We start from the raw sequence: 25,042 nt of genomic DNA, 5'->3' as shown, positions 1-25,042 counted from the left end.
TTCCTATGCGGCACTGAATATATAATACTATGAAGGGAAACTGGAAGTTATCCTAACATGAAGGATCAGGGATAATTCCTGAACATTAATACAAATTATGGGCAAGATGCTAGTTGAAAAGAAATGAGATCTAATTGACAGAAGACCACAAGGGCCTGCAGATAACTGAAACTGTTGGCCTGATACATTAACAACCGACGCTGGGCCTCTGGGCTGGCGATCGTTTCGAACGCTGTATCAAAATTGTCACATAAACAGAGAGTCTTTGAACAAGGCAATGTGTAAAACACATTCTCAAGTCCTCTCATTAATCCACACATGCATCATTCGGCGACAGGAAGTGTAACCAGCTTGTTGTGACAACATTCAGGGGAGCCTACTCCAATTTACCGAGTATTACTCCGGGAGATGCCGATAGTTTCCGACAATAAACTGGTTGAAATACTGTTAAGCGCAGCCGATTTGCGCTGAGAACAAACCAAGTCGACGTGTGCAGTGGAGCATGACGAGGCACACGTTAATTAGTACAAATGGTAAGGAAAGCACGCGAGTGACCAATCCCTGTTATAGAGTATCCCTGGTTTCATAGAGTATATCTAGTACGTATTGTCGGTTCAAGGTCACACGCTACACAAAACAATTATCAAAAATTCAAATTAAAGTTATAAAGTTGAAAAATAACGCGATTAAAAAACCCACGTAATTGGAGTAAAAACGCTTATCTAGCGCTGGGGGGAAAAGTGGTTTCACCACCCATAGCACATGTGCAGTGACTAGTTTGAACCAGGAAGATATCTCGTATAAACACAACAATGGATACATAGAAAAATATATTGATTATGTAGAAAAAATATATTGATTATGACAAGCAGTCTCTGTCACAGACAAAACGCAATGTCTGTTTATTGTCACCCGTCACTCTGCTTGTCTGCTAATGACAATATGCAATACCCAACTTCGATCATTGACTAACTTAACACCTGTCGGGCTATACACCATAAACAGACTACATTGATTTATGGCTCGTGCACCTGGGGTCTGTCTCTGTCACATGATGTAATTACACAGCCAGGCAGGTGCGATTTCTGTACACATGACATGTTATTACGTCTGTGGGTCGCAAACAAACTACATGTACCTCCATCTTTCCCGGATGACTGGGTCGGACGGAACTGAGTGCAAACTCAGATTGTCAGTTTCAAGATCTGTTCGTACAAAACCCAACATTTCAATATATAATATTTATGAATAGCAACTTCTTCCATTGTATATGCTTAAAAGTGGATGGGTGAATCATAATGATTTGAATATATGCAAACAGTTTAACACTGTATTTTGTACGAATCCACGAGTGACTAAAATAAGTCTTTCTATTCCTGTTTGAAAAACATGCAACTGATGTACGGCGGTACACTAGAACACTGATATAAACAGTAATCATCACAGACACATTTATACAATTTAACATTTCAACCACTGGCCTTTGTTACGACAACACAACAATCAACTTATCTCACTAGCTTCTGTCATGATGAGAGGACAATTAACTCACTGGGGTCTTGGTGAAAAAAGGTAGCAATAACAAATATAAACGGGATATTGTACCACGTTAGTCATTCTTGAATGGGATTTTGTCCAAAGAACTTTTTCTTATGGGATTTTGTCCGTCCCCCAATGAGACGGCTGACAGTAACATGTTACTCCGCAGGTCACCGATGTAATGGCAACTAAGTTCACAACTCAAGCACGGCGCAAGACTTTCATTAGTTTTTTTCAACTTACGTTAAGAATGTAAGACACACATACGCGGTATCGTGTTCTATTAATAATAACTTCGTGTTAACTGCATGTACCAACGTTTCTGTGTAGGTTCTTACACCATGTTCAAGTTAACAGTGACGACAACCAAGTGATTAGAATTATTGAATGTTGTGACAAACATCATGTACTTGAAAAACAAGGAGTAGATAATTGGATCAGGCCAGGTGGGAACTGAAAACAACAAACAGCGCAGCCATGACGTAAATATCAGGAGGCATTAAGTTCTAAAAACAGTTACTGTAGTAAACGAACGGGTGCTGACTGATAAAGTCTGCCTCACCTGGCCTCTTTGCCGAGAAGAACGCCTGGAACAGTGTATGGAATAAGTCTAACACAGAACTGAACCAAAACATCTAATGGCATAATGATATGAATTGTTCAAATTCCTCATACCGGACTTGGAGGTATTGACATCATCATCCTTTTTTGTTACCTGCAGGTTACAAATACATGCAAAACATCATGAGGATATTTTATACCCACAAAAGTGTACATACTGTCTATTTTCAGTTTCCTGCTGATGAATCAGATATTCGTATTCTGATGCAAAAATACCCCGAGCCAAACAATTCAGGACATAATTTCACGTGATATAAAGTATCTGATACAGGTGAAAGGACAGTCTAATATACACTCTCTCAAATATTTAGCCTTTTAAATGTATTTACACAGAATGGTATTTGTCTAGATAGTTTTGTCACTATGGTTGTACTATCAAGAACACATCGTCTAAAGAAAGTCCGTAATAAGGTATCCAAAGATAGTCTGTAATTTTATTCAATTAAGATAATTCTGGTTGTGAAAAAACAAACAGGTGTACCTGCTTCAAAACTGAGGTGGAGCAATAGCCGCTACGACAATAATGTCAAGTGATGTTGAAATTACGATCCACTTTTAAAGATAAAGTTATTAAGTGAAATTTCATGAAAAGACTGTAGTATATTGATTGTTGTTGCACAAAATGACGCGAAATAGCTGACCCTACCTGTCCCTACAAGAACTCCTTCATCGTAATTCACCAGTGTCCACGGGTCGGGACGGTCTGTGGCCGATTTCAGAAGCGCTCCGTTATATGACAATACGAAGCACCCAGTATTCGCTCGACCGGTTAGACCTCATTCGGACTGCTCCTATTATGCTATTGTGCGCATTCGGACATCATTGAACTGCTCCCATTATGCCATTGTGCGCTTTCGGACATCACTGAACTGCTTCCACTATGCCATTACACGTGATTGATTTTTTGAGTCGGGCGCTGTAGAGGTGCTCGTCTTCGGTGTACATTCTGGCAGTTCAGCCGTTTACAACTGGACGTAGATCGTGTCCGCAGCGTTAACTGGAACACCACCCATTCATGGTTAACACTGAGTTGCGGCACCTACATTTTCTTTGCTTGATGTTTACTGAAAAACTTAGCACTGGCAGACGTGCCATTGTTATCTAATAATGGATTACAACAGAGTCTGGATTACCGCATAACCTGAAAAAAGTAAGTGAACCCCAATTCTGTAAAATTTAAAACGTAAGTTTTATGCTATTAACGTAATATTAAAAAGTTGGTATTCTCTCTCCCCTCTCTCTCTCCTCCCCTCTCTCCCTCCGTCTCTCTCTCCCTCCCGACATAAAACAAGTTTGCTTAAAAAGGAAATTGGATTTGTTGTATTGTTGTTTTAGCTTCGTCCACATGTCACTGACTCAGTTTGGTCTCGTGACGAGGTTCAGTCTGGTTTCCTACCATTCACATTTTAAAAGTTAAAGTTTGAAACACAACACAGACAAGAGCATTGCACTCGACTGGGCAGTTTACCGCCTAAAACGACCAGGTTGCCTGAGTAAGTTCTTGTCCCCAGACAACTGCAGGTGGGAAAATATCATTAATAATGTCACTGCGTCCTGTGGGTTATCGCGGTTTGGGTAAACAAAGACTCGTACACCGTCACTAATATCGCTACGACACTAGTGTTTGAGTAAACGAAAACAGCATTTTATTGTCATATGACATGCATTCTGCGCGCACACCCTTTCAGACAATGGCCTCCCGATATACAGCGATTTCAAGGTATGTTGAAATTTAGTCTTTCAACGACATGGCATTTTGAAGAGACACATTTGAAGAGACACATAATTATAAAGTGACAATTTTATAGATGACCACTCACTTAGCTAGATAACAGGAGGCTTCGGAGTAATTTGATATTTCTTCATTCACCTGATGAAGGAGCCAGAATGTACTCCGAAATAATATTCCGAAATAAAAAAGGTTGACATTTATATAAACGTGCAGCCTTGATATTTAAGTGTATAGCCTTTTTAACCCGTCTCCAAAATACAATATTGATAAAAACGCTGAAAGGGTTGTTGTCGACATGCATACCACAGGTATGTTCCAATGAACGCTTCTGTATGCCGAAATGTACCCTAAACAAAGTAATTGTTAGAGGATATTTTTCCAATTACTGATATCAGTAATATGTACCCTGATATGTTCCTTTTCTGCAATGGCACCTGTTGTTCAACTATGGTATGAAAGTTAACGAAAGATAGCGTCTACACGTCAACCATATCACTCTGTGCATAATGTTATTGGGTTGCTATGGAGACCTGCCTTAAGCCAACTCTGTACGCTGATATGAAGAGATCGTATCGCCAGTAACTTGTTTGGTAATCCATACGTAGCTTTCAAAATTTGCTGGACAAACGTCTGTTGATTGTGTTTACAGAGAGATAAGTGGCTACATGTTGCCATCTTAGATCATAGTGGACGACAGGTATATCCTTATATATTAGTTGAGCCTTAAAAACTAAATGGTTTTTGTGTGCGTCCTTCTTTATTAAACCCGGAGTCCGGAGTCACTCTAACATTAGGGCAGTTGTAGATATATTGCCTGCCTCGTTCATTGGAAATTTTAAAAAAACAACAAAAAACAAAAACATTCCAAACTTTCTGTGTTTGCGTGCGTGAGTGCGTGTGTGTGTTTGTGTGCGTGCTTGCCATTCCAGAAAAGCACTGACTTCTGTATCGTAGTTATATCTAAAACAATCCCAAACACACCACCTATTTTATCTGACCTATTTTACCACGAGATTGCTGTCAAGGTATTGATTGAATAACTGATATCTGAAGGGGTGGTGGTGGGGGTGGGGGTGGGGGGTGGGGTCACGTCTCAAGACATCCATCCTTCGAATTGTTGACACACTCCGAATCCCTGTCATGGGATGGGTTTTATCGACCCAGTTCAATCCAGAATGCTGTTCAAAGGAGTAAATCCTCATAGACGGGACTTAAGGTTTTTGTTCTGCATTATTGTCCCGCATTTGTACTTTTGAACTGCACCCTGTGTTGCATGGCAACCTTGGACATAACAAATAGTTAGCGCCGCTACGCTTTATCAGATTCATTGGATGGGGGTTATGTCTCATAATTTAGGGACTTAATTCTTTGTCCTAGATTTCAATTTGAAGCAACGTATAACGTAAACAAAGTGAAGGCAGGTCTATATTTTGTCTATCTTAGGTGAGAGCATATAGGAGGTATACCGCCGAACGTTAGAACATAAACATTTGTGCCATTTCAACTTTTGAACTGGTCCCTCAGTTGCATAGCAACTCTAGCTACAGCTAGCTTTGTCTGGCTCAGTGGAGAGGCCATCTGATCAATTCGCTCCTACAGTGCGCATTGACCACTGTCAGCACATGGTGACCTGTCGTGGTATCTGTCTTTGGAGTAACTGTTTTTAAAGGTTATGATCTTTTGACTGACTTTGTAATGACTCAATTGGATTTCGGGAAAACGCCATTGTCCAAGAATTAGCTTCAAATAAGCATTATGCTAAAGACAAACAAAGGAAATATATTTGTCATACAAAAAAGATAAATTAAGAAAGCACATTTGCTGCAAAATGGCTTTGTGTCAGCAGAGATTGAGGTAAATAATAATGATTTTGAGAAATATGCCTGCAACCCGTTTTGTCGTGCATGATCATGCACTCATGACAACAACCTGATCAACGTTGCAAATTCATTTTACAATACATAAGTTCATGTGTGAAAAGTACCTTGAAATAGTGTGGAATATTTTGCAAAATCTAGTTCAGAACATTAGGCATAAGTAAGTGGCTCCACCAGTCAGCCTAAACTTTTGATGGGTATATATTTTACTTTGCCCTCAGATTATGAAAAAAAGACGAACCAACACCACAGGCAGCTCACAATACTCGACCCATTATAGTGTCATTATACAGCCACATGTCGTGTTGACAGTTCAAAAGTATTAAATGTCATCGATGATATGTGAACATGGCAATGTGAACAGCGGAATTTCTCTTGACAATGGCGAAAGATCGGGTGGCGTGCCCGACTCAAATATTACCCGGGCTACGTGACAAATGGCCACTTCTACATGGGTACTTTGTAAACATTCAATTAGCATTTGCCAGCATTGTTTATAGTAAAGTCATGCCTGTGTTACTATATGGATCAGCAATTTGGGGGTTATGTATTCTGACTGCATAGAAAATGTGCAAAGTACATAGTTCAAATTATTTCAAAGTGTTGGCAAGTATAATCAAATACTGAGTGAATGAGTTTAGTTTTACGCCGCACTCAGCAATATACCAGCTTTATGGCGGTGGTCTGTAAACAATCGAGTCCGGACCAGATAATCCAGTGATCAAAATCATGAGCATCTATCTTCGTAATTGGGGAACCAATGACATGTGTCGATCAAGTCAGCGAGTCTGACCACCTGATCCTGTTAGTCGCCCCTTACGACAATCGTAGTCGCAGGTAAAATTATATTAAATGGAATCACACCGCCATCCTTTATTCCTAAACAGCTTAATGAAAATTCTAATCATACATTGGTTTCAGATGTCCGTCACTTACTTTTAACGACTGGTTAGGTAGCGCAAGACCCAGAAAACATACAAACGTTTGTCAGTACACTTACACAAAGTGTCTGTGATGTATATTCCCACGTCGGGCATGACTCATTTTGCACGTGCAAATCATTACCACAGCCTGAACATCTTACAGCATTAAGTGATAAGACCTTGATTCCTACATTCTGTAGATTACGTGTTGTATTGCATTTGTTTAAAGTAAACCTACAAAACATGTATGTATGTATGTATGTATGTGTGTGTGTGTGTGTGTGTGTGTGTGTGTGTGTGTGTGTGTGTGTGTGTGTGTGTGTGTGTGTGTGTGTATGTATGTATGTATGTAATCTAAGAGTTCTCGGAGATGAGTACCATTTATTATTTATATGTGAAAGGTATGCGGATCTCCGAAGAAAATATTGACACAGTATCAATTACAAAAGTCTATCTGTTCTCAATACAATAATATCCATACCATAACTTCTGTCGCAGTTTTCATAAAACATGTTTTCCTCACGATGAAGATGTATATATGTTCTTCCTCTCACATGTCTTCACAATCAGTTATACTTTAGGCCACATGGTCGAAATAACAAATAAATGAAACTTAACTGAACTGAATCAGTTGGAGCCTCAGTTCCTTATTTTTCATCTTCACTGGATGTTTCTCTTTCATGGTGTAAAATCGGTTCGTACTGGTATGTTCTAACATTCAAGTTAAAAATGACACCGGGAACATCTTATATTGCTTCAGCATCCATGGTCACTGTCAAGTTGTCAAATATAACCAAAGATTAAGCTATCTGCAATAAGCACATTTGACGTCACGTGATACCCGCTCCTGCCATTAACTGTTGGATGTTTCCGTAACTGGCGGAAAATCGCGGGTGTTTTTAATACGTTTTTTTGCGGTTTACAGACTTTCTGTGAAATCTTATTTACAGAGGGTGACTTTCGGGATGCTGTTTCCATATACCCAGTCCCACCAATCCACCCCCCAAAATAAGTAATTAGGATACGTTAGTATTCTCCTTTAAATATGTCGTGATACATTCTCAAGAAATATTACAATTAAAATAAATATTGTTGCCATGCTGTAAATGTCATGCTGTAAATCATATCAGTGAAAACCGTAATTTAATCGTCTTTTTTCAGAGTGGCGTTTAACTGGAGGAGGACGTATCTTGTTTCTATCTTCCAAATGTTAACAAGGAAATCTTCAAAAAGATTAAAGTGGATCACATTCTCATTGGGGATCATAACGGTCACATTTCTCTTGACGATTGAGAGATACCAAGTAACCGTGGAGTTAGAACGCGGTGAACAAAGCTTTGTTTGTAACACAGGAAATGCAGCTGGGAAATGCCCGGATGTAGGCGAATGTATGCTAAGAGGCAAATGGCTGACTCGGCCCTTAACGACAGCTGAAAAACAGAAAGTAGATGATTATATGCATTCTGCAAGAAGGGAACGTGGTGCCGAAGACACGCTCCAGAGGAGCGATGGTAAATGCTTCAACTTGGCAAACGAAGGAAACAATTGGTATCGGGCTTTGTGTGATCCGGATGGACCGACGCCATGTTGTTTTGGTAACAGGTGCGTGAACAAAACCTTCAATGATTGCAAGTGCCCAGATTGTCACGATCTTCGGCATCTGGTTCATGCTGAGTATTCAACGTGGCAACCCAAAGATTCCCGATGTATGGTGAAGAATTTCACGGCTGAGGAAGCATGTCGCCTTCTTGAGGGTGCGACAGTTGTTTTTGTCGGAGACTCTCTGGCGCGCCATCTTTACACTCTTCTACTCACCGTCGTTGCAGGGAATGGCCATGATGGCGCTATTGACAGTAGCGCTACCAAAGGTATGTGTTGCAAGTGAATTAGTGTATGGGGCGTGGTGGACAAGCTGGCTAAAGCGCCAGGCCATGGTGGCGCTATTGACAGTAGCGCTACCAAAGCTAGGTTATGTGATTAAGCGCCAGGCTTGTGATCCAGCGAGGCTGAGGTGTCGGGATCGAGCCCACCTGTGACCGGTTGTAAGAAAAAGACTTGGAGTCAACTTTGTGTGCAGACTCTTTCCGTGTCACAACCCCTAGTGTACAGTACACAAGCCCAAGTGTACAGTACACAACCCCTAGTGTGCAGTACACAACCCTGTGCACTTAAAAGAACCCACGAATGCGTTGGTATATGACCAGATGGAAACACCTAGTTGCGGGTACAGCAACGTGCAGTAAACTTGGACAAAGTGCTGTGACTATGTGTCCCAGTCTACCCAGCTGTAAATGTGGTGGCCCGCATGGATGAAAGAGCCACAATAAACACAATAAACTGCCTAGGGGCAGCAAGAGTTGTATACTCTCCAGGGAGTTCAGAATGAAAATACGATAATCCAACGATCGAAGGGAAACACATACCAGCGCCTTGAGCAAGTACTAGTTGCATGGATGTGTGCGCTATATAAATATCCAATAACACCACTAAGAAGAAATTGTGATATTTATCCCCCATTAAATAACGCTTTCATATAATTTCTTGTTACAGATATCTACACTCGATGTTCTGGATGGAAGATACTCTCCGAAAAGATTTGCCTTAACTGGATCAAACGAAACGTGTCTCTGTGTAACAATTCTGTTAGGCTTCAATTTTACGAATATTATAGATCATCCTACTGGCAAGAGTTCCTCGACCTAGGCATAAGTCTCTACGATAAACGCAAGTCCTTACTTGTAACGGGCATTGGTTTACACGATAACTGTGATGTTACGAAGGTTTTCGATAAATTCCTACGGCCACTCTTACAAAACAGAATGGACAATGGTACTGGGTGGCCAAAGGTCGTTTGGTCTGCTGTTCACTCCAGATCAGAGATTGTTAGCAATGTCGACATCGAAGAGGAACTACGCAAGACAAGAACATTTAATCTGTTGATGAGGGATAGGATGGAGCGATATGGTGTGACTGTGTTCGATACCTTTAACATGACCAACGGTGTAGCAACTCCTGATGGAACACATTATGGGTTTGGGCTTAATTTGATGAAGGCACAGATGTTTCTCAATCTCGTACAAGAAATGGAAGACAAGTTAGAGTGGTGACAAGAATGGTTCATATACATGTTGTCCCGCCCCTTCACCCGTCCGCGCAAGACGTCCGTGCCGTGCTAGTCAGTCGGTGCCTTCTTCTATTTTATTTTGTTTTGTTTTAGAAATATATATTTCATGACATATCTTTTTAACATACCCGTGTAAAGATACGGGTTAGAATTGTCTTCAATAAGCCATGCTTGTCATAAGAAGCGACTAACGGGATCGGGAGGTCAGACTGGCTGACTTTGTTGACACATCATCGTATCTCAATTGCGTAGAACGATGTTCAAGTCATGATCACTGAATTGTTTGGTCCAGAGTCGATTCTTTACTAACGTCCGTCAGATAGCTAGAATGGTACTGAGTGCGGCGTTAAATAACCACCCAAGCATGGATACGACAAACTGCAGCCATTGTAGTGGTGCTCATTAGATCAACCCCATCTGTGATGCTTCTACACATTTCATAAATAGAGGCTTGGAAGGTTTTCTCAGTTTATATGGTATACTAAGGAAGTCCACCAAACAGCGTCGTTAACCCTTATAGGCAACTGGAGATCGTCTTTCATGCATGGCTCTGTTCGGATTCTCTGTTGTGTAACGCCTCGTTCAGCTATATTCCAGGTACACAATCCAATGATCAACAGCATGAGCATCGATCAACATAGGATGACACGTGTCAACCACGTCAGCAAGACTGACCCTCCGATCCCATTAGTCATGTAGTTAGTATGAGGTGCCGAAGATCATTTATAACCCGGATCTTCACGGGTAACTGTGCTTTTTGTATGTCATATTATTTTCCAAGGATTAAAAATGAAAAATACATGATCACATGTCTTACCCACCACCATAATTTCACACGCTCCACCGCAAACAAGCTAGATTAATCTAGCCATGATCTAGGTTAGAGCAAACCTAATTAACTATATAAGCGAAGGAGGTCTGGCTGATTCCCACCGAACTCAGTATTTTATTCATAAAGGGGCTTCGGGCACTTTGCCCTCAAATATTTTATGTTGGCTATAAATGTTAGGTAACTGGTGTTATAATTCACTTGAACTTGGCCTCTTGTACCCTCTTAAAAGGAGTGCAATCTGAAAATTATTCTGGATCCTTATTTTGTATTTACGACGAAAGTGAATACCATTTGTTTTGGCTGCGACAAATGGCAGCCATTTTCACTAACCTGTTTTTGTATGTTGTTAACGGCCTTTCTATCATATACATATTTTGCCAGATATGAAATGCTGAAATTATCCACGAGAGGTGATCTATCAACTTAGTGATGCTGTTAATTTTATTGCTAAAAAGTGCAACAGACAGGAGGCTACCTTGATGGACGCCACTATCTGGATTCAAATAATCAGACAGGGGATTCCACAAGAGCTTGAAATTATCCGTTATTTGCATGAACGGGAATAATCAGTGTTTCAAAATACCACTTTGGATGAAATGGTCGAAAACCATAGATATAGTATGTTGTTAGTTGACAATGGAATTGTTTTGATTCGAAACCAAACAGATTATGGTATATGCATTTATTCAAATGAAATAATTGTACAAGAACGTTGCTTTACAATTATATATTCGTAGATTACAAGGTGTTACAAGGTGTGGATTTAATATTTGTCTACATTCAACAGGAGTGTCCAGACTACATGACATTTAAGCTTCGGAGTAGAGCGGGTTGTCGATGGACAGAGACGGGTCTGAGCTGAGAATCTGTGGCTCAAGTTCACTCATATTGTCCTGAAACAAATAGACTCATCACCAGATTCACAACTCAAACAAGGATAAATATCAGCTAGATATACTGAACAGCAAAAGAAACGCAAAAAAAATTCGTAAAAAATAAATCTCATAAACGTCAGCGTTCATGTGTACGTCTTCCATTTAACAACTTGAGAAAATGAGAGTGGTGTTTCTTTTGCTCTTCAGTATAGATTTTATGCTTCGACGCAACATTCAACAAATGTGACGTTGTGTCTTCGTTTCTTGTTTTGCTTTGTCACAGACTGACCAAAAACGTCTTTTACGAGTTCAGTAGACTTGAAATACTAATCAAGCAACTGAATACCACCACATCAAATTACTGCGATGCTTTTTATATAAAAGTATGTATACTCGAAAGATAAAGCTCATCTGAGATTATTATTTTTTCAGGAATAAACTTTTTAGTGTTAACATGATTAAGACTTTTTCTTAAAGTTTGATATCTATCTCTTTGTTTTCTGGATATCGACGAATTGTGGAAAACTATAGGAACAACGTAATTGATGTATGAAGGGGCTAAGACGCAAAACTCTTAAATGTCATTCAAGAGATCAGTTACATTTGGGTCAAGTCTGCAACATACGACCACATTTGAAATGTAATACTAGCGGGTGAATGTAGTTTTGCGCCGCTGTAACACTATTCCAGCAATATCACAGCTGGGGACACAAGAAATGGCGTTCACACATTGTACCCATGGTGGGGAATCGAAACCGTGTATTCAGCGGGACGAGCGAACGAACGAACACTTTTAACCTCTAGGCTACACTTATATGTATACAATTACGCTTTTTAACAGCAGCAATCGTTTTTTTTTCTTTTGTACATATTTTGTGGGTTCGTTTTCCAACAAAGTCATAACTGGGTTGACATCACATGTCTTTTTCTCGAGTTATTGTGGCTCGCTATAATATATGTAAAGTTAACTTACATCCCCGCTTCCATAGTCATACACAGGATTGGTCAAGCCTTGACTTCCGGTGCCGTACAGGAGTTGCCTGGAAAGAGTGAGTGAGAATCGTAAGGTCAGTCACAGTCAGGAATGTACCAAGTACACGATACAACACGCGCGCGCGCGCACACACACACACACACCACACACACACACCACACACACACACCACACACCACACACACACACACACACACACACACACACACACACACACACACACACACACACACACACACACACACACACACACACACACACACACACACACACACACACACACACACACACACACACACACACACACACACACATACAAATAGTCCGGATTTGGCCAGCCGGACCAATGGTTGGTGTCATGAACAACAATACAAAGTGACACTGTAATCAAGTGTTTTAGTGTAATTGGTGTGGAATAACGAAGATTCACCCAATGAACAAATTCTGTTTAATCAAGGTACGTTCGAGGACACGTGGTGTATTTGTATGCTTGGTACAGTGCACTCTGTCCAACTCGGACTCTGTCTTTCTCGGATTGCTGTATATACCGGATTGAACTTACGGTCCCGACTTTATCTTTCTTTATAGGAAATTTCTGTGTAACTAGGACTGCTGTCTAATTTGGACTTTGTAGTTGGTCCCAAGCCGGTCCAAATTAGACAGTGTTCACTGTATTTAAAATCCAGGGACGGATACAGCTTTTTGAGAAATGGTGAGGATGGGGGTAGGGTGTGCACATTTCATTTTCACTCTATTTTCAAAGGTCATTGAACAAAATGTCAGGGCAAAAGGGGGATTGCTGGATATAGATTCCAGTTCTTCTGTCAAAACACACCTGGCTTTTCGACGTCGGTAGTAGAAGAGTCCGCCGACCACGCCGCCCACGGCAAGTAGCACCAGGACAACGCTGAGGGAGGCCGCTAGGGCTGCTGCAGGTGGAAACATGGGGAGTAGAATTACATATATATATTACATGTCGAGGTGGTTACATGTCCATAACGGAGAGGCTACACGTCCATAATGACTTGGTTACATGTCCATAACGGAGAGGTTCAGATGTCCATAATGTAAGGTAATGTGTAACGTGTCCACAATGAAGAGGTTACATGACCATAATGAAGAGGTTGCATGTCCAGAACAGTGTTTGCAATACTTTAATTTGCTAGTAGGCCATCAGGGCCTGCCGAGGCCCAAGGGCTTTAAAATCTACTGGCCTCGAATGAAATCTGCAGTCATTTTGTTAAAGTCGCAGCAATAAAAACAACTTAGACTGCACTCTACGCAGTTGCACAATTTCTGCAAAATCAGTTAGCGATGTCTTTGGACCAATAGGAAATTTTGTTTCCTAAAGACGTGTGGTGACGTTTCTTTGTACAAAGCGGCGAAATGCCAGGAAGAGAAATTATAAGATGTCGTAACATGATGGATCATGAATTATTTCCAAACATTATAGGAAAGATTCCATCTGCAACAAGGACAGATAAAGTACTGAAGGCCACAAGGACCTGTAGATATTTGAAACTGCCAGCCTGAACAACCGGCGCTGGGCCTCCGGGCTAGCGATTATTTTGAACTTTGGTCCATAATTAAGAGGTTACAGGTCCATAATGAAGAGTTTATATGCCATAATGAAGAGGTAACGTGTCCATATTGAAGAGGTTACGTGTCCATAATGAAGAGATAGCCCGGCAAAACTGAGTTACGGGTCTTTCCTAAGGAGGTTACATGTCCATAATTGAAGGAGTTACACGTCCATAATTGAAGGGGTTACACGTCCATAATGAAGGGGTTACATGTGTATAATGAAAAGGTTACAATGAAGACGTATCACGTCAGCGTTGGGTTACGGGTCCCGGGCATTCTAACGAGATTACATGTCCATACTGAGACCATATGTCCATGTTTGGGTTTACATGTCCATATTTGTAATATAGTTATGGAGAATCGTAATGTTACACGTTTTGTAATCCGTTGAAAAGTTACGATTCCATATTGAGTAGTTACGTGTTTATGTTATGTAACCCGTCCCCTATGATCTTATATGTCCACACAGAAGAGATTGCCTACCCGTATTAAAGAGCTTGCACTCTGTTTAATACGCAAAGGGGGAAAACTATGGATTATTGCGAAAGTGGATGGAGGCATTATGAGATCAAAATGGCGTTTGTTAGCCGGCATCTTCCATAGACAAGAAAATGCTTGTCGATTAAAGGTCCTTATCGATAGGAGTTAAACTGTCACGAGATGAAACACCCACCCGTGTTAGTTCCAGTGTTCTGCAGAGAGGCTTCTGTGGGGCCTTGGGTGCTCTGGTGACAGCGCCGCCCTTGATACCCAGAGGAACAGCTGCAACACAATTTGGGTGGGTGAGGAAATGTGTGAATACAAGCATACTGAAGACACCTGCGAAAATGAAAACAGCCTTACATGGTTTCTGAGACGTCACGGGTATTTTGTGTACAGACAAACCAACAAACTGGAGTGCCTTGATGCTCCATGTGTGACACCACGAACGTGTGGCATAGAACTTCTTCGTCAAAATTCAGAGGAAACGAAATATTTCGATAGACATTAGTGTCCGTCTTCAACTTCATATTGTACGTGTTCAAAATGAAAAGGAACTTGAATTCGTGCTCATTACTATTTCACAATGTGATCTTTTATGGATAAATCTTCTTTTTTATTCATTGAAACACGCTTTTAAATGCAGAAAAAAGATATTACAATATGACAGTTTAACACGGATTACAAATTAAGATTAAATAGTCTCACTTTTTGCAAACTGGGCCTTTGTTTCCTGGTTTTAGGACACACGTCCCTCCGTTCTGGCAGTAGTTGGTCGGACATTCTGTAAGGGTTGTGTTTGGGTAAGATGAAGATAGATCAGACACAAAAGACAAATATGTTTTTACCTCTTCTTACGTAAAGCCCAGTTGGAAGTTTGACCCTTTCCAGAGACCACACATTTGTTGAACGTAGCAGTTGAATTAGGGCTAGGTGCGGTTAATTACCATTAGATTTAATTTTATAAACAAGGAAAACAATAACCTTTCGCTGACTGCCTGCTGTAACTGAGTAAAAGGATTGCCACTGTAACCATGCACAATGATTGTCTGCCGTAACCAAGTAAACTGACTGCCTTGGGTAACAAAGTGATATGACTGCTGCATGAACCATGTAAAATGATTGTTTCATGTAACCATGTAAAATGATTGTCTACTGTAACAATGTAAAATGAATACCTGTAATGTAACCATGTCATCTACTGCAGCCATGTAAAATGATTGTCTGCGTTAACCATGTAGAAAGGTAAAATGCTGTAAAAATGTAAAATGATTGTCCCCTCTAAACATGTAAAGTGATTGTTCCCCATAAACATGTAAAATGATTGTTCCCCATAAACATGTAAAATGATTGTTCCCTGTAACCATGTAAAATGATTGTCTATTGTAACCATGTAAAATGATTGCCTAGTGTAACCATGTAACATTTTAGTGCCTACTCACCGCCACAGCTTGCCTCATCTTGACCGAATTGGTCACCGACATTCTGGGTGCAGTCGCTGTTTCCGTTACAGATCTTATATCGACTGAGACACTGTCGTTTATAGAGGCAGTAGAAGCTGCTTTGGGAACACTTTTCTGAAAGTCGTGATGTCAAGGTTATCAAAACAAAGACATCTACAGCAGAGCATATCTAAAAGATTACAAATATGTGATATCATTCATGTGGTGTGATTCATTTGCCAAGCCTTAACTCACCAGCGGCTTCTTTCACTACAGAAATTCACAATATATCTTTTTCAAATAAAGGGTTCTTTTAATGCTAACATGTATATCTTAACAAGAGCGAGCGAGTCAACGGGTGAGTGAGTGAGTTTAGTTTAACGCTGCACTCAGCGATATTCCAGCTATAAGGTGGCGGTGTGCAAACACTCGAGTCTGGACCAGACAATCCAGTTATCAATAACATCAACATCGATCTGCGCCATTGGGAACCGATGACATGTGTCAACCCTAGTCAGTGAGCCTGACCCGTTAGTCACCTCTTCCGACAAGCAGAGTCATCTTTCTTGGCAAGAATGGGTTGGGGAAGGCCTATTCTACCCCGGGACCTTCACGGGTCGAGTAGAAAAGAGAAATGGCCAGGACTCAGCGCACCTGTATGGGGTGTGGAACCCGAATCTTCAGTGTGACAAGTAAACCTTATACCACCAGACCATCGCACCACCCTCAAAGTGAATGCAAGGTACGATTAAGGACTGTGCTGTATAAACTGATCGCACCGTCATCTGACGAGACAACCGTAGCGCTACGATCGTTTTGTGAAACTGAGCCATGGGTATCATGAACACATGCTTATTATATTTACCACAAGAGTTTTCATCTGAGCCGTCGGGGCAGTCGCTTACGCCGTCACAGAGAAGCACGGATGAGATACACAGTCCAGAACATGCAAATTTACCATCTGGACACGTTACACCTGATGTCGATCTTGGAGTTGATGGACTGGTGGACGTAACTGTCTTTGCTGAAAAACAACAATATCATTCTTCCTGAAGAATGATGTGTTTTTGTTTGTGTTGTGTTTTTTAATAACCGCTAAGAAAGGTGGAAAACGTTTATGTTGTTTACTAAACGGTTGTTTATTGGACACGTGTCATTAAACACGTGGTATAATTATGCTGTTATTCCAAAACACTACGACAGTGTTGTGTAGTTGACACCAACAATACTTAATGACATATTTTTGTAGATACAGTGTGTCACGGTTATAACTGATAGAACTGATAACTGATTCTGATGAAAACTTGTCCCGGTCGGAGCTCGTAATTGCCACAAGTCATCACAGGACAGAACGCCTTGGTAGATTTTAAGTTCATATAAATCACACTACATCTAATCTTACAGTAGATTGAATGAGAGATGGTTGGGCAACTGGCTGGTTCGTCGCTTCCGTCAGGGCAGTCCTGCACTCCATCGCACTGCCAGGTTTTCGGTTGACACTGTTTGAGAGGGCCACACATGGTCTCTTGGTAGCTACACACAAGTCCACTAGTTGGTCGAGGCTCTGTCAATAGAACACGCATTATGATGCGTTAATATTAACGCGTTTTTATATTAAGAGATCAGAAAAGCAGATTTGTTGTTTTTTTTCTATTTGCCGCCATACTGGATCACCCCTGTATTTACTGTTATGAAACATGACGGAATGTGGTCTTGCGAACAAGTTCAACTTGTATCTTAAGTCAGCGCATGTCAGGATATTCAGAAACAGCAGTTGCGAGCTTTTGTTTTACGGCTGTGGTGTATAAAGTGCAATGCCTTTTTTCAGCGCAATGATGTTTAGAATTACCAATGGCTTTTCATTTGTTTCTTGCTGGCGAGTGAGCTTATCGATGTCTTCTCATCCACTAAAACTTTATTTTTGACGACGTATATATTTGATGCATACTACAGCATCAAGAAATATACATCATCCAACGTTATATATTTTCTGGACATGAATTACTGCTTTCCCGAGAATAATGTATGGTGAAAATGTTACACTGGGACATGTATACTCACTTCCGGTGGTACATTCCGGGGTGAATGTGACATCATCAATGGCAATGTCAGCCAGTTTACCAGTGCCTCGTTCGGCCTCGAAGATGACCCTGAACCCGAGATTGTCACCAATAGGAATGTTGACACGGGTCCACCACGCACCGTGGTTGTTTTGGACTGTCCAAGCCAGCTCTCTTTGATCTTGTGTATTCACAATGTACACCTTATGGAGTAAAACAAAAAGAAAAGGTCAGTGAACGGCTCTTAGATATACAGTACAGTTATCCATTGAGTAGACTAAGAGTCCTGGGATACGTGTTCAAAGCTGAATATTTTTTCCGTAATTATCTTCAAAAGTGGAGTCAAAAGAACAGCGTTTGTAGAAAAACCAAAACCACGAAGCCAAAGTTTCATTTACACCATTGTGAATAAATGTTAACATGGATAATTTTTTTCTGTTTTCTAGGAAGTGATTACTAAGCATGTAAGCAAGTGAAGCTTATTTACACCTCTTTTAGCCATGTGAAGGTGGGACACACGAAGAAACCTGTTTTATTCATTTTAATCATGTTGAGTATCGCATGAGATGACTCTCTCGACTTACGTTCAGAGGTCCCATGTCAGTTGACCCGTGCATGTAGTAGTAAAATCTCATATGGCACAGCTCGTTGCTGGGAGGGAACTGGGGCGTCGCGACGCTGGCGACGTCACCAACAGACATCTTGCTGCTGTCCATGAAGATATATTTTCCTAGAAATAAAATATAACCATAAGAAACGTCGATGCTTAAAACCTGCTTTGCTCCTTTGCAGGAACCAGAAAGCCCAGCCTATTAGGCACAGTTCTTGTTTGTTGTTTGGCGCTCAGCAATATCCCAGCTATATGGTAGAGTACTGGGGGTCAGGCCCGCTGACTTGGTTGACACACATCGTCGTATCCCCATTGTGTAGATCGATGATCATGCTGTTGGACACGGGACTGGTTTGAGACTCGATTATTTACAGACCCTTGCAATATAGGAAAGATACTGCTGAGTGTGGCGTAGCACTAATCTCACTCACTCACAACCAATAAGCTTCAGACTTTGAACCATTAAAAATCAGGCATGACGAATGATCGCATTAACTACAACTTCTTTTATCAGAGCTGTCTCAGAAATTAACAGGTTATCAGCGTCTGCGGTTATAACATATAAAATGTCACTTCAAGGTATATGTGCTTTATGATTGAAACCTGCAGATCACCAGTGCATGCTACAACATGTAAAATGTCACAGGTATATGTGTTTCATGACTCAAATTGAAACCCACCGGTCACCAGTGCGTGCAACAAGATGTAAAATGTCACAGGTATATTTGTTTCATGACTCAAAATGACGACAAACCTCCAGCACGTCGACCGTGGTCATTGCTGGGTCCGGTCCCCTTGGTGGGTGTATGGGCAGCCTGGTACCACTGGGCATCAGAACTGTTGACCGATGTCCATTGACATGTACTCAACCAGTCCTGGCTGTCAAACGTGCAGTCTCCAAGCTGGGTGGCTGCAATCAAATTAGTTCTAACATACATCATCATCATCATCATCATCATCATCATCATCATCATCATCATCATCATCACCAGTCTCATCATCATCACCATCATCATCATCATCACCATCATCATCATCACCAATCTCATCATCATCATCATCATCATCATCATCATCATCATCATCCTCATCCTCCCACCATCATCAGCATCACCAATCTCATCATCATCATCATCACCATCATCATCACCAATCTCATCATCACCATCATCATCACCAATCTCATCATCATCATCATCATCATCATCGCCATTATCACATTCACAGTAATCGCCATCATCATGCACAGCTTTAGTAACAGATGATACAATCCATTGTGTACCTGGAAGTTTATGATGAGCATATATGAATCACATTTTGTACGCTGAATACAGACAACAGCGAACCACTTATCAAGATGAGTTTGTACTCAAACTGTTCTCAGCTCCCTGAGAAGTATACAACATTCGAAGACGTATTACTTACGGCAGTTACTTGCAAGTTCATCTGAGCCGTCGTTGCAGTCGGATGTTTTGTCACACATGTTTATGTAGTCCACACATTGCATCTGGTTTGAACATATGAACTGGTTGTCACCGCACTTTTGTGCCAGTGTTCCTGGAACGAGAGGTGAGAGTGAAAGACAAAAACACAGAAATATTTCTCCCATTACCCTGTGTCGTAAATTGCAGTCAAATATTTCAAGTAATTTTTTGCTTAAATGTTACTTCCAAATACAGCATTTATACAATTTCACGCACCCAGACAATCCACAGTACATGACCTAAATACAATATTATTTGTTTTGTTTATTCTTTAACCCCGCACTCAGCAAAATTCCGGCTATGTGGAGGCAGTCTGTAAACAGTCGAGTCTGGAGCAGACAATCCGGAACTGAGAGTCTTTGAGGGAGTATCAGTGAGTGAGTAAGTTCTCGCCGTATTTAGCAATATTGCAGCAATATCACGGTTGGGGAACACCACAAATAGGCTTCACAAATTGTGCCCATAAGGGAAATCGATGACCTTAATCTATTCAAACCATCAGGATATAAAACGTGACAAGCGAACGTTGGAACCACTCGGCTACCCCGCGTCTCCTGCGTAACAGTCACAGTGAGCGCAGTCACAGTGAGCGCAGGCACAGTGAGCACAGTCACAGTGAGCGCAGGCACAGTGAGCGCAGGCACAGTGAGCACAGTCACAGTGAGCGCAGGCACAGTGAGCACAGGCACAGTGAGCGCAGTCACAGTGAGCGCAGGCACAGTGAGCACAGTCACAGTGAGCGCAGACACAGTGAGTACAGTCACAGTGAGCGCAGCCACAGTGTCCTTAGTTTCTTCATTAGAAATAGAAAATACGTAAATCCCTCATGGTGGATTAAAGCATTTCTTACCAATCTCACAGTTGTTGAGGGATACGTCATCGAGCGCAATGTCTCCTTGGTAACCATTTCCTCTTGTAGCCTCAAAGAGTATAGCAAACTTAGTCCTAGAACCAATGGTAACATTGGCCTGTTGCCATGGCTGTCCTTGGTTTCCTGTCTTTGACCACAGTGTAACGATGCCACCCTGAACACTCTTTACAAGGAGGCTGAGTGTTCCGATGGTTTGGCCGTACATGTTGTACCAGAACGACACTTGGCAGTTGGGGCCACTCTGTGTGTAGATTGAAGTCTCGAGGACTGCAGTATCGCCATTGTGTAATCGTCCACTGGTCTCAATGTATATATAGTGACCTAAAAATATGGAGGTATTGCGTGAATGCATTTGAAAACCAGAATAACAATATTGATCTCTATGAAGATCTGTAACGAATACTACAGGGCAGTAAAGGGTTATTACCCTACAGTATACCGAATACCTTCCAGCCATATTGTTTAATGTCCTGTCATCCTAACCCTAACGCTAAACCTTACCGTAACCCTAACCAATTGTTGCTTTCAAACATGGAGGGATGCATCCGGCATTCCGTAGTCTTACCTACCCTTCTGTTCTCAAAGGAATTATTTAAGATATGCTGCTTTAACATGAACACACTGTGTTTAAAGTGAAATCAGTAACATAGTCGAGCACCGTTATCTCTCAATCCAATGAGACCAGGGCTTTGGCAAATATGTAAATCAGTTTCATACCACCAAGTTAAATGGTAACTAATTGTAGTAGTAGTAGTAGTAGTAGTAGTAGAAGCAGCAGCAGTAATCGTGATAGCAGTAATTTAGAATTATTCGGAGATATCGTTATGGTCAATCACAATATTTTTGCCAGAAAAGAATTCAAAACTCTTGAATTAGAAAGGTTTGTAAACTGTAAACTGTAATGAGTAAGTATATTTTTACACTTAGCAATATTTCAGCTATATGAAGGCGTGCCCTACATAAGCAAGTCTGGGCCACACAATCTCGTGATCAACATCATGAGCATCGTTCTACGCAGTAGGGATACGATGACATGTGTCAAACAAATCAACGAGCTTGACCACTCCATTCTGTCAGTCGCCTCTTACGACAAGCATGGGTTACTGAAGTTCAGTTCTAAACCGGATCTTCAGGGACCAAATAAACTGTAGGGTATAATCAATAAAAGTGTAGGTGCGATTAGTTGAAACGACCAAGCAAATTGGTCATGCTTTCTTATAATCGAACATAAAACACTTGTTTACATCTACAATAATAGGTTGCGTTTTGTCTGTAATGACTGAACTTACCTTAAAACTTCAGGAAATTTATGTTCATGACATACTAGTCATATTTTACAGATGTGAAATTTGCAAATGTAGAACTACATTTTTTCTATATTTTTGTGCCTTAACATATAACTCTATGACAAGAAACTTTCATAAATCGTGCTAACCAAATACACAGTATGCTACACACTATCTACCAATAAGTTAAACGTGTACCCAACCACCACTGAAACAAAAATTCAATATTACCGACATCGACATCGTATTTTAATGAAAACCCACCACTGGCAGTTCCCAAAGTGTGATCGTTGGTAGGTCCCGTATTGACACTTGTTGTAGTTCCACTGTGAGTAGCCCAGTCGAAGTTCTCTCCCTTGTCGTTCTTCCACCCACAAAATCCATTTTCAAAAGTACATGAACTTCCTGAAACGATTTTTAAACAAAATATGAAATTATTTGAAAACATAAGTGTTCTGCAAAATATAGACACAAATCTTCAGTTGCTCCTTTTTTTAAAAAAAATAAATGCATATCTGTAAGCAGTGATGGAACCGCGTTCTCGCTTACAAACACCGAAGTCACTATAAACCAAATGATTCACAAAATCGTGAACATGCTCGGTGATCGTTACAGCTGAAAAAAATATCTAAGTGGCATACTTGCAATACCCCACAGTGATAACACGGAATTGCGTGTCCCTAGTAGTGGAGGAAGAGGGACGGTGGGGTAGCCTAACGGTTAAAGCTTTAAAACGTCACTCCCAAAACCCGGGTTCGATTCCCCACACAGGTACAATGTGTAAAACCCACTTCTAGTGTCCCCCGCCGTAAATTGCTGGAATATTTCTTAAACCGATGTAAAAATTAACTCAATCACATTTTACGATTGAACATATGTAAATCCTCCTCGGTTGCTGGAAAAATATGTGCAACTACGTTCGATGATTTAATTTGACAAAGAAAGATTCTGAGAAAGTATTTGAAAGCAAAGGAAGCATATCAGAATTTTGTATTTTTCTCGTAAACAAGGGACTGGTATGTTTGAATGGTATCATTTCCATACCACAGTTTATTTCATCACTCAGGTCACCGCAGTCGTCGTGGAAGTTGCACGCCTCGTTCCAGCTGTAACAGTTTCCGTTGGAGCAGCTGCGCTGGTTGTGTGCACACGTCGATGGCGTCGTAGGGGGACGCGTGGCTTTACCGGAGATATGTCCTGTAACAACGGATGTGTCGAAACTTGATATGTGGAAAGGCACGTGCACATAAGTGATTCACAGACCCGTGAATATCCGGGTTAGAATTGAACTTCAGAAATCCACGTGACTTTTTGGACACGTCATCGTATTTGCCATGCCATGCACGTAACCCAAACTGAGCCCCTGCAACCCTTTTAGGGCCTCTTTGCTTTATTTCCCTTTCAGCTTTTTCTGAGGATTAATGGCCGACATTTCTTCACACGAGGCGCCAGCCAAACTCACACCGACCATGGGGTATGAATTACTTTCATTTATATAATATTGATGAGTCCACGTATGTAATCAATTTTATGATTAAACTGTATGGTCGAGCGCCATACGTTGTAGTATTAAATTTGCCTTGATTGGTGCTCATGATGTCATTCACTGGATTACCTGGTACAGATTCGATTATTTACAGACCAACGCGAAATAGCTGGATTATTGTTGTGCGCGGCGTAAGACTGAACTCACCCACTCAGTAGATAGTTATAGGTTTGGATATGCAGGTTAGTAAAAGACTTACCGCCGCGCTGGCATCCCGGTGTTAGTGACACGTCATCAATTGCAATTTCGTCATGGTAACCGTTTCCTTTCGTTGCTTCGATCACAACCTGCATAGATAACATTATTGATTATCAGGCTGTAGCTATCAACATACACATAATGGTTCACTGTGAGTTAAGATTACGTAATTCAATTCGTATTGTGCACCTGTGCAGGAAGTGGAAGAACAAGATTATGAAGAAGAATGTGAAGTTTGTAAATGCTCAGAGCTCGTGGCATCGTCAATCTGTTCAACGGATACAGTTTGTACTGCAGTCTCCCATCCTCACCCCACCCCTATATAGCGGAGTATAGCGCTTTACGTTATGATCACATTCTACCGGGTACCCATTTACTGATGGTTGTTAAAATGATCACTTGATAATCGCATCAATGTCTGATCTGATCAATGTAAGATTGCTTCCTCGTGAATTTATACATATCCCGTAACATTACTGGGCCCACCTGCACAAAGTGATCTTAGTGCTACAAATATCTTAAGCCTATGTTGGAGAATGGGAGTTACAATCATTGTAGTTCTAAGATTGCTTTGTGCAAGAGGGCCCTGGTGTTTATTACATGGCACATATCCTCTGTGACTTTCGCTCTCTCCGGTAGCATGTATCTCATAACAGTATTGACGTTTATTGCATAACCAGGCCATATCATCAGTGACAATCTCCATACCCGGTAGTCTCCTGCCCCGCCTTTGTTGTCCAGCGTGTTCTGTGACTCTATCCACACGTCTCCTGTATTCGTAGTGTAGTTGGCAATCATATACAGCCCCTTCGCCGTGTAGTCGAATCTCTTGTAGATGGTGAGTGCGGCAACATCCACGCCGTTCATGTCGTACCAGAGTCGGATCTTTGTGGAACAAGAGACCGGTGTCAGGAACTGTCACATTACAAACTAACGACAAATTGGTAAAACCCTCACAAAGAAG

General features: G+C 41.1%; 2 protein-coding genes across 2 annotated transcripts in view; one reads left to right on the top strand and one right to left on the bottom strand.

Moving 5' to 3' along the window:
• Positions 1–3,762: 3,762 nt before the first annotated feature.
• Positions 3,763–11,973, top strand: LOC137260601 (uncharacterized). The gene is made up of 3 exons (XM_067798195.1): positions 3,763–3,880; positions 7,854–8,560; positions 9,243–11,973. The coding sequence occupies exons 1-3, from the start codon at positions 3,822–3,824 to the stop codon at positions 9,797–9,799; spliced, it is 1,323 nt and encodes a 440-aa protein (XP_067654296.1). The 5' UTR covers positions 3,763–3,821; the 3' UTR covers positions 9,800–11,973.
• Positions 11,316–25,042, bottom strand: part of LOC137260848 (MAM and LDL-receptor class A domain-containing protein 2-like) — a 109,993-nt gene continuing 96,266 nt past the window's right edge. Inside the window, exons 98-114 of the mRNA XM_067798406.1 lie at positions 24,787–24,963; positions 24,080–24,167; positions 23,379–23,531; positions 22,599–22,739; positions 21,028–21,369; positions 20,119–20,250; positions 19,448–19,603; positions 18,668–18,813; positions 18,085–18,286; positions 17,426–17,587; positions 16,889–17,047; positions 16,024–16,158; positions 15,290–15,365; positions 14,775–14,863; positions 13,353–13,446; positions 12,497–12,563; positions 11,316–11,541 (exon numbers count right to left, since the gene is read on the bottom strand). Of these exons, the coding sequence (XP_067654507.1) occupies positions 11,458–11,541; positions 12,497–12,563; positions 13,353–13,446; positions 14,775–14,863; positions 15,290–15,365; positions 16,024–16,158; positions 16,889–17,047; positions 17,426–17,587; positions 18,085–18,286; positions 18,668–18,813; positions 19,448–19,603; positions 20,119–20,250; positions 21,028–21,369; positions 22,599–22,739; positions 23,379–23,531; positions 24,080–24,167; positions 24,787–24,963 (2,403 nt within the window). The 3' untranslated portion in view covers positions 11,316–11,457. The remainder of the gene's footprint in view (positions 11,542–12,496; positions 12,564–13,352; positions 13,447–14,774; positions 14,864–15,289; positions 15,366–16,023; positions 16,159–16,888; positions 17,048–17,425; positions 17,588–18,084; positions 18,287–18,667; positions 18,814–19,447; positions 19,604–20,118; positions 20,251–21,027; positions 21,370–22,598; positions 22,740–23,378; positions 23,532–24,079; positions 24,168–24,786; positions 24,964–25,042) is intronic.

Source organism: Haliotis asinina, chromosome 14 (assembly GCF_037392515.1).
Source record: "Haliotis asinina isolate JCU_RB_2024 chromosome 14, JCU_Hal_asi_v2, whole genome shotgun sequence".
Classification (NCBI taxonomy): Eukaryota; Metazoa; Mollusca; class Gastropoda; order Lepetellida; family Haliotidae; genus Haliotis; species Haliotis asinina.
This window is presented reverse-complemented; position numbering and strand designations above follow the sequence as displayed.

Bases quoted from the DNA above. Each gene is read 5' to 3' on its own strand.
- LOC137260601 (XM_067798195.1), top strand. From the start codon at position 3,822: ATGCATTCTGCGCGCACACCCTTTCAGACAATGGCCTCCCGATATACA. The intron at 3,881-7,853 runs GTATGTTGAAAT...GTCTTTTTTCAG, and splicing joins CGATATACAGCGATTTCAAG to AGTGGCGTTTAACTGGAGGA. The intron at 8,561-9,242 runs GTATGTGTTGCA...TTCTTGTTACAG, and splicing joins TGACAGTAGCGCTACCAAAG to ATATCTACACTCGATGTTCT.